This window comes from Saccostrea echinata, unplaced genomic scaffold, assembly GCF_033153115.1.
Source record: "Saccostrea echinata isolate AGI-Se365-2 ecotype Australia unplaced genomic scaffold, CSIRO_AGI_Sech_v1 ptg000034l, whole genome shotgun sequence".
Classification (NCBI taxonomy): Eukaryota; Metazoa; Mollusca; class Bivalvia; order Ostreida; family Ostreidae; genus Saccostrea; species Saccostrea echinata.
In genome coordinates this window covers 1,571,738-1,581,857 of record NW_026889783.1, presented here as the reverse complement: position 1 = coordinate 1,581,857, position 10,120 = coordinate 1,571,738, and the positions used below count along the sequence as shown (strand labels likewise).

At 35.1% G+C, this 10,120-nt stretch overlaps 2 protein-coding genes across 2 annotated transcripts in view; one reads left to right on the top strand and one right to left on the bottom strand.

Annotated features, from left to right (window-relative positions):
* Positions 1–10,120, bottom strand: part of LOC133199523 (ubiquitin-conjugating enzyme E2 D2B-like) — a 236,971-nt gene that overhangs the window by 207,012 nt on the left and 19,839 nt on the right. The gene's annotated exons all lie outside the window — the stretch shown is intronic.
* Positions 2–6,704, top strand: LOC133199519 (small ribosomal subunit protein uS2-like). Its single transcript, XM_061335329.1, has 6 exons — positions 2–98; positions 5,125–5,288; positions 5,408–5,613; positions 5,709–5,867; positions 5,950–6,078; positions 6,344–6,704. Exons 2-6 carry the CDS (start codon positions 5,156–5,158, stop codon positions 6,626–6,628), a joined length of 912 nt encoding a protein of 303 aa, XP_061191313.1. The 5' UTR covers positions 2–98; positions 5,125–5,155; the 3' UTR covers positions 6,629–6,704.

Genomic DNA, 10,120 nt, shown 5'->3' with positions numbered 1-10,120 from the left:
ATCAATCGGGCTCGTAGTACAAAAACCGGAAATATGTAAACCCCGAAACACGTTGGGCTTCCTTTTTATGTCCCACTCCATTGGCATCGCACGCTATTGTAAGAGAAGAAGTGTTTTTCCCTCTTTTTCCTCATATTTAATCAAATCCATTGTATTTATTTAAAATTAAGCAAAATGGTTGTAATTGCTATATTAAATAAAAGAAATTCCATGTTTAAATTTCATGAATTTACTTGAAGTGAGGAACCCCCCCCCCCCTTCTTACGTTCTCTGTAAAAGATTTCAGAATTCAGATGGGTCACAATTGCCCATTTGCAAGAGCATCTCTACAACTTGAAAATCACTCTCAATCAAGAGAAAATTGCATGCATTGAGTGCGCAGAAAAAAAACCATGAACATGCAAGCAGACCCAAGTTTGTTAGATCCAATGGGGAGCAAATGGAACCCTGTAAATTGAAAAGGGGGGGGGGGGTAATAATTTCAATTTAATAAATAATTCAATCAATTATCTTGTACTATGATATTATGAATATTAATATAGAAGGTTTTCACTTTTTTTGTGACCATATATATAATCTACAAGTTTATAAATTTTATATGAGCTTTTAGTAAGGGCGAAACGATTACACATGTAAAAGGCGATGTTTCAATTAAATACGCTAAACGTTTACAAATTGAGTAAACGTTTACACGAAAGTCATTACCAATGTCTATTAAAATTAAAGATAAATACAAATAAGTTGTTTTATTTCATATTTACCAAAGAAAACAATTGTTTTCTGTTTTAATCAATACCAGAAACATGTTATTAAACAAAACTATCTAAAACCCAATACCATCTAACATATTTAGTTCCGATTTCCTAGTAGCGAATACTAACAATGTATTATGATTTTATTATACCCCACGCAACAAGTTGCGTGAGGTATAATGTTTTTGACCCGTCCGTCAGTCAGTGTGTCAGTCAGTCAGTCAGTGTGTCAGTCAGTCAGTCAGTCCGTCAGTCCTGTTTTTTTTGTCAGCACAACTCCTCATAAACCGCTGTACAGAATTTCGTCAAACTTTGCAGAGATTTAGGACACAATGTGTGGATGTGCAAATTACCAGGAAATTCCGATTCCTTTATTTTTTCTGGGAATTTCGGCACTTTTCAACTATTTTTGGCCATATCTTGAATATAGAGATGAAGTTTGTCAGCGCAACTCCTCTTAAACCACTGCACAGAATTTGGTCAAACTTTGCAGAGATTTAGGACACAATGTGTAGATGTGCATATTACCAGGAAATTCCGATTCCTTTATTTTTTCTGGGAATTTTGGCACTTTTCAACTTAGATTTTTGGCCGTATCTTGAATATAGAGATGAAGAGTTTGTCAGCGTAACACCTCTTAAACCACTGCACAGAATTTCGTCAAACTTTGCAGAGATTTAGGACACAATGTGTAGATGTGCATATTACAAGGAAATTCCAATTCCATTATTTTTCTGGGAATTTCGGCACTTTTCAACTTAGATTTTTGGCCATATCTTGAATATAGAATGAACAGTTTGTCAGCGCAACTCCTCTTAAACCACTGCACAGAATTTGGTCATACTTTGCAGATATTTAGGACATGATGTGTAGATGTGCATATTACCAGGAAATTCCAATTCCATTATTTTTCTGGGAATTTCGGCACTTTTCAACTTAGATTTTTGGCCATATCTTGAATTTAGAATGAACAGTTTGTCAGCGCAACTCCTCTTAAACCGCTGCACAGAATTTGGTCAAACTTTGCAGAGATTTAGGGCACAATGTGTAGATGTGCATATTACCAGGAAATTCTGATTCCGTTATTTTTCCGGGAATTTCGGCACTTTTCAACTAAGATTTTGGCCATATCTTGAATATAGAGATGAACAGTTTGTCAGCACAACTCCTCTTAAACCACTGCACAGAATTTGTTAAACTTTGCAGATATTTAGGACACAGTGTGTTGATGTGCATATTACCAGGAAATTACGATTCCATTATTTTTGCCTTAAGAGTTTTGCCTATTATTGAAGAAACTTTCCAGCTAGGTAATAAGGAAATCCACTGGGATCAGCTTTTGTAATGAAATTTTATGTAAAATATTTTATGACCTTAAAAGACCCCTATTGATTTTGAGATCAAATATTAATGATTTAACACACACACACTCACAAAATCTTGGATAGTTCTCCCCCCCCCCCCCCTTTCAAATTGGTGTTTTGCCTTAAATAATTTCATAAGTACAGTATATAAACAAATTCATATGACTACTTCATGGACTTACACTCATTAACAAATTGAAATCACTGAGGAATTTAAATAAGAGTTTGTCAGCATAACTCCCGCACTGAATTTCCTGAAACTTTGTAGGTATTTCAGAAATAATGTATAGATTTGTATATTACCAAGAAATTTTGATTCCATTATCTAGAAACTTCAGCCCAATTAAATTTGTAACATACAAAGATTTGAATGTCCTTATATGCTAGAAGTTTTGATGTGATGATTTTTTGCAAGTAATGCCCCTTTTGAATTATACTGCGTTTTTAAAATGCACTGTGCCATTCATTACGTGTTGTATTGTTGAGTTTTGAGGGAGCGTGGGGTATGTGAGCTTGCTCACTTTTTCTTTCATTTTCCAAGTATAAAACTTGATTCACTTTGATTAGATAAATATAATATGTTTTCACCAGTCTATGAAAAGCAGTAAGCAGATCGCAGTATACTTAATTCAGGATTTCAGGGTTCAACACTCGTTAAAATTTAGTCTCGCCATTTGGGCAACCTTGGTACTGATTTCAGGTTGCCTGAATGAATTTCAGGTCGCCCGAACAAAATATCAAAAGAAACAAAAATGTGCAATTGCTTAAAATTTGTTAAGATAACAGAGGTTGTGCTATTATAAAATGTAAACCAGGCATTTTTGGAAAATCAAAAGCTGTCTTCCAGTATATTATCAAACAAAGAAAACAAGCAACAAATATTCATAAGCAGAATCAGAATGCTAATTAGGCTTTTAAAAAATTATGTTTGTTTCATAAATAATATTCCCAATAAATCAAGGATTAGTAGGATGGGATTTTATTTATTTATTTATTATTTATTACCTGAATGGGCCGGTCGGGTTACAGGAAACAATGTTTTCAAGGCCTTATAAAGTTTATTTTAAAATATTAAACATAATTATTGAAAATTCCCAACTCGTCATTTGGGCGAGTCAGACTGAAAATCAGGTCGTCCAAAATCAATCAGGGGTGGAAATGACGAGGTGACGAGCATGAATGTCGAACCCTGGGATTTAAAGATCCATCTTTGCAAGTTTAATTTGACGATGCTTTTTCTATGTCTGATATGTAGCCAAAAAAACTATTAGAGTTGGGTATTGCATGTGAAAACCATATTGCAATATATTGCAATATTTTACTTTGAATATTGCAATATATTGCGATTTATTGTAGATTCATTATCATTAATAAATTTGAGCAGAAACTTTGAAATGCTATCAAGTTCAAAGACTTTGAGAGTTTATTATTAAGACTTAACATGCTTAAGGGGGAAAATAAAACATTGCAAGTAATTACACTTTACTTTTAGTAATCAAATAACAGGTACAATAATGAAACAAAATGAACTTTTGTGGAATATCTTCACATTGGGAAAAAAAATTAAAGCTGAAATAAATAATTGTATATAGTCTTTAAACATTTTATCTCAGTCTTTATTTGAAAATTTTATTGTGATTACAGAATAAATTAAAGAAAAATTGTGACATATTTTCCTGTGTTTTCGTGTAGGTACCCTGTAAAAATGGATTTTATATATTTTCCTTGTATTAATTTAATTTTGAAGTTTAATTAATTTTATTTTAAAGTAAGATGATTAAAATTACAACAGTGAATGAAAATCCTTTTCTCTCTCTCCCCTCTCTCTCTGAAAGTTGACTAAGTATTAAGCCCAGTCACCACTGCATTTTTTTTAAACATTGGTTCTTTAACAAGATTGAAAACGCCTGAGGAAGTTACAAGTATTATTTCAGTAGTTTCTACAATGAAGGAGGTTTTATATACTTTTATAAATATCATGAAATACTGGTATATGATTTTTATATCGCGATATATTATCGCGGTGGGTCATACCGCAATATACCGATATACCGGTAATATTGCACACCCTTACAGACTATTAATGCAATATTGGGTGACGGTATAGAAAGTGAATGAATTTTCTGCGCTTCATATTCTTTCGTCATAAAAACCAACAAATAAATAGTTATAACAACTCAGACTTACTAAAAAGTGAAAGAATAGAGTATTAAATTAGTGTTCTGTGACTCATGAGTAAGTAGCCATAAAAAATCAACACAAAATATTCTCCCATTTAAACGGTAACATTTCACTTACTGCTGTTCATTTAAACGTTTACAAAATTCTGTAAACATATCACCCTTAGCTTTTAGCACAAAAATATTTCCATATTTAAAAATTTATAAATAATTTGTTAAAAGGAGAAATCATCATTTACCATCCACCTCTCAATGGGGTGAAAATTTGCACTTCATACAGCCATAAGCTATTTTTTAGTAATAGTAAATATTATCAGGAATAGCGAATATATATATACAGTCAAACCTCGTTATGTCGAACTCGAAGGGAATGAGAAAAAACTTAGAGATATCTGAGGATTCGAGATATCGAGGGTAAAATACTTAAAGAATAAGTGGTTGGGGCATGCAAATTACTTCGACATATCCATGGTATTCGAGATATCAGTGTTCGAGATAACGAAGTTCAACTGTATATATACATATATATATATATATACATATATATATACATATATATATATATATATATATATATATATATATATATATATATATATATATATATATATAATGAGAAGTTGCAAATTTATTCTGCCATTGAGGGATGTTTTTAATCCTTCAATAGTGCAATAGAAGGATACTTATGCTATAGTGACTAACTCGCTAACAGGGGGAATTGTACCCAACTTATTACAGAAATGTTTATAAGAAAAACTTTTTCAATAGATGGAAGTATGCATATTTCAAAAAATATATATATTTATTTTCTGCATATTTGTTACCCAGGGTGATCGCCGTAACTCAGATCATTGCTAAGATGTCCGGAGGACTAGATGTACTCGCCCTTGGCGAAGAAGATATTACAAAGTTTTTGGCTTGTAACACCCACTTAGGAGCCACAAATGTTGACTACCAGATGGAACAGTATGTTTTCAAGAGGAAGCCTGATGGTATGTGTTATGTTTAAAGATTTTAGTCAAGAAATATTTGATTTTTACTTAAAAATCAATTTTATTTGATTTATTCGATATATATATATATATTTAAGACAAGTATATATGATTTGTAGGTGTTTACATTCTGAACCTAAGAAAAACTTGGGAAAAGCTTTTGTTGGCTGCACGTGCCATTGCAGCCATTGAAAACCCAGCAGATGTGTGTGTCATTTCGGCTAGGCCATATGGTCAGCGTGCTGTCTTGAAGTTTGCATCTGCCACAGGGGCCACGCCCATTGCTGGTCGCTTCACACCAGGAACCTTCACCAATCAGATTCAAGTACAAAAATAGAATATCCGAATTGACTGAGACCTTAATACATTGATTGTACTTTTGATATTTTTGTGATTTCACTAATTTTTAACTTTTAACAGGCTGCTTTCCGTGAGCCTCGTCTGTTGGTTGTGACAGACCCCCGCACTGACCATCAGCCTGTCACAGAGGCTTCCTACGTCAATATCCCTGTCATTGCCCTCTGCAACACCGACTCCCCGCTTAGATATGTGGACATTGCTATTCCCTGCAATAACAAGGTAAAACAGTTGAAATTTCACTAGACTGCTGATTATGACTCTATAAATGTACAACAACTTAAGGATTTGTTGGTTTGTACAGGGCTTACACTCTGTTGGTCTGATGTGGTGGCTGCTGGCTCGTGAAGTTCTGCGTCTGCGTGGAACCATCAGCCGTGACCACCCATGGGATGTGATGGTGGATCTGTACTTCTACAGAGACCCAGAGGAGGTAATCATATTGAGGACTAAGTTCAAACATAAAAGTACATTTATACCCAAAGGAAGTAATAATAATGAGGATTAGATTCATAAAAATACATGTATTTACATATCTTTGCAATCTTTGAGCATTTCCAGTATAGAAAACTGATATGTAAGGTTCATTTTATATGTGTTAGTGTAGAATTAAAATGTGTATTATTTTGTAGAATGTTACTTTAATATGGACATGATTATTTGTTAGTATGGAATATTCATAATCTCTTTTATTGTAGGCTGAAAAGGAAGAACAGGGAGCTATTGAAAAAGCACCTGTGAAGGATGAGAGTCAGGATCAATGGGCCCCAAGTGATATCCCCACACAGCCACTCCCAACCCAGGAGGTCACTGACTGGGCCTCTGAGGCCATGCCTGTAGCCCAGCCTCAGTCCTTCATGCCTTCAGGCACCACCAAGGACTGGTCAGCCACCACTGATGATTGGTCAGCAGCTGCCTCTGGCCCCGCCCCAACTTCTGGTGCTCCAGAATGGGGTGGCACTGCTGCTGAGAACTGGAACTAGATTGTGGAACCATTGGACATTCAGTTTCATTGAAAACGTTCCATCTGTTTAAATAAAAAATTTAAAAAACATTAAATTATGAGCTCCTTGATTTGCAGTGATTCAGAAAATTTGTGCAGTGTTAATTAGATACAAGCAGATACCTCCTTTTGGCTTGGATTCATTGGAGTGGGAGGAAAACTTGCACCAGTAGTAGTAATTTGGACACTAAAAGTTACTTGATAACCTGGGAACCCATGCCTACCTATTTAGTGTAAAATATTACTTTGTAACTATTATACAGGAAATAGTGCTTACAGCTACAATTACCCGTTATACATAGTTATATAACTGACCCCCATAATTACCTGCAGCCCTACTAAACAGAGTATGCTAGAGTACTTAATAGTATGCTATTTATACAGTCAATCCTCGTTATCTGGAACTCAATGAGACCGAGAAAAAACTTCCAGATATCCTAGGATATGAGATATACAGGGTAAAAAACTTAAAGAATAAGTGGTTGGGACTTCCAAATCACTTTGACATATCAATGGCATTCCAGATATCAGTGTTCGAGATACTGAAGTTCAACTTTAGTATGATCCCCTAAATTAGAGGATCAGCCCTAGAAGACATCGATGAGATTTAAACGCACTATTGAACTGTATTCTGCCCATAACCCAGGTGTAATTGTATGTTGAGACTGAATTAACCAAGGTAGACAAGGTATTTGCAGGATTAGTAGTTATTGTGAAAGGTTCATTAATAAACTACTAGTATGTGTCCAGGTGACATGAATACCCCACGTGACATGCAAGTTTCCGAGAGTGTGAAAAAAGTGGGTGGAAATGGCTCAAAAAATATAATACTGCTTTTGTTTTCTGGAATCTGTTATTAGCTCACCTTAGCTGAAAGCTTAGGTGAGCTTTTTTTATCACCCATTGTCTGGCCTTGTCCGTCTGTAAACTTTTCACATTTTCAACATCTCAAGAACCACTGAGCCAATTTTAACCAAAGTTGATTCAAAGCATTCCTTGATGAAGGAGATTCTTGATTGTTCAAATGAAGGGCCAACCCCCCCCCCCCCCCCCTTCCAAGGAGAGATGAACAAGAAAAGGCAAAATAGGGTGGGGTCATTAAAAATCTTTTTTTTCCAAGAACCACTGGGTCAGAAAAGTTGAAAGCTTTATGAGGTAGTGAAGATTCTAAATTGTTCAAATCATGTCCCCTGGGGATAGGGTTGGGCCACAGTAGAGAATCAAAGTTTTACATTGAAATATACTACTCAAGATTGTGGTTCTTGTCAAGAACCACTGAACAAAGAAGTTGAAACATGTGGAAGGTAGACTGTAATTTGTTCAAATTATTTGATTCATTAATTTTTGTTCAAATCTTGGCCCCTGTTTATAGGGTGGGACCACAATAGGAAATCAAAATTTTACATAGGAATAAATCTGATGCAGAACAGCAGGGCTAAAGTGACTCAGGTGAGCAATGTGTGCCTCTTGTCTATACCACAAGGTGAGCATACTTAAGCTGCTTATAATGGTGATCACTTTCAAGCAACAAAAGATCCAAAACGGTGAAGAATTAAAAAGGAGATGGGTGAACATGACGAGCGAAAAGCCTATAGTGTGACAAACATGAAGGTGAAAAATTAAATTTCAATTATATCAAAATTTTCCTTGATATTTCATCTAACATTAAAATATACTTTAAGTAAAATCTCAACAATTTGAAAAAATCTCTCAAAGATTGAAATTATCTGCCTTTGAAATATTATAAACACACTAAAGCGGGCAAAAAGAGTCATTTCTTCATACTATAACACTATTTTTCGATATGTGTGGGTCTTCGCTCCACTTTTTTGAAAGTTAATCCTCAAAGTTTGCATAAATATATACAATTTTTGTTTACCAAAAATATGGAGCAAAGACCCATTATACCTTAAGAATATACTTTTATGACACAACATTCGCCCCTTTTCGAGAAATACTTGAAAGTCCATTAAGGGTCATATCACAAACATGATTTAAATGCCGCTCTTCATCAGGACTTGTGTATTTTAGTAGTTAGCGTGCTAGTCTCGAAAGAAAATGATACTCAGGATTTTTTTTGCTAGGGTTCGAACCTCACGAATACCACATTATTTTTTTTTTAAATAAAAGAATAAATTTTGCCGAGAAAATTTGCCTCAGAAAAGTTTTCTTTATCATAATTTCGTAAATTTCAATAATGAAAATTTTACTCTAAATACTAAATTCACAAACTGAACGTGATTTTTATATATCAGAAGCTATAGGCTTTGTGTACGCTATGTTCGCCCATCTCCTTTTGAAAGTAAGGGTCATAACTTTTGTAAAAATGGGTCTGACTTTTGATCTGTAAAGGAAATAATCCAAGGAGTATATTATCTAGATGGCCAGAAAAAAAATCTGAAAAAAAGGGAATTAGAAATTTTCAAAGTCTATATAAGGGTGATGAACATGAATATGCATTGATTTGTTTCCAATTCATAAATAGAAACTTTGACTTATATGTAATGAACAGGTTTGATTTGTGGTTTATAGATGAAATATATGGAGATAGCGCAGTATTCAAGCTCAAAAGTCCCTTTAAATAATACAAAACATCAGAGGTGGGATCAGGAGTGAGCATCCTCTGCCGAACGGTCACACCCAACGTGTGCTCCTTGTGCTTAGTCCCTAAGTAGGATGTTGCATTGTCTCAAGGAGTATACATGTGTTATATTTACTAGTATATAAGCACAAACCGTTCAAAAGTTATGGTCAAGGTTAAAGTTTTCTTCAAAAATAGGTCAAACTTGAAGGTCAAGGCAAAGAGATAAAAAATGTTCGTATCCAGAGAAATCGATGTCTGCATGGTCACATGGAATACACGTGTGAAATATAAAAGCCTTAGCACCGTTCAGAAGTTATGGCCAAGGTTAAAGTTCGGTAAAATTTTGAAAAGGTAAGTCATAGTCCACGGTAAAGGTCAAAGAGGTCAAATATGACGGTAATCAAAGAAAGGGCTTGTCACAAGGAATTATACATGTTATAATACACGTGAAGTATGAGAACCAGGCGCGGATCCAGGAATTGAAGTTAGAGGGGGTGCCAAAAGTAGGCAGGGAGTCTGGGGGCCTCAAGATGGGGGCCGCCTTGAGGCCCCCAGTGGATCCAGAGCGAAGCCCTGGTGGGGGCCCAGGGCGAAGCCCCCGGAAGCTCCTGGATTCTAGAGATTTTGTAGGGTAAAAATTAGGTCTACCGAGTGGACATTTTTACATTTTCTCGACGAAACTATGATTTATGCTAACTTTGACAATTTTAGGGGGGCGCCCCTTAAATCCGCCACTGACAATCCTAGCACCAACAATTCAAGAGTCATGGGCAAAGTTGCATTTTTTGTGGACAAACAGATTAACAGACAAACAGATAGATGAGCGGACATGCCAAAAACTATATGCCCCCAAATTTTCGATTACGGGGCATAATTATTGCAGAGTTG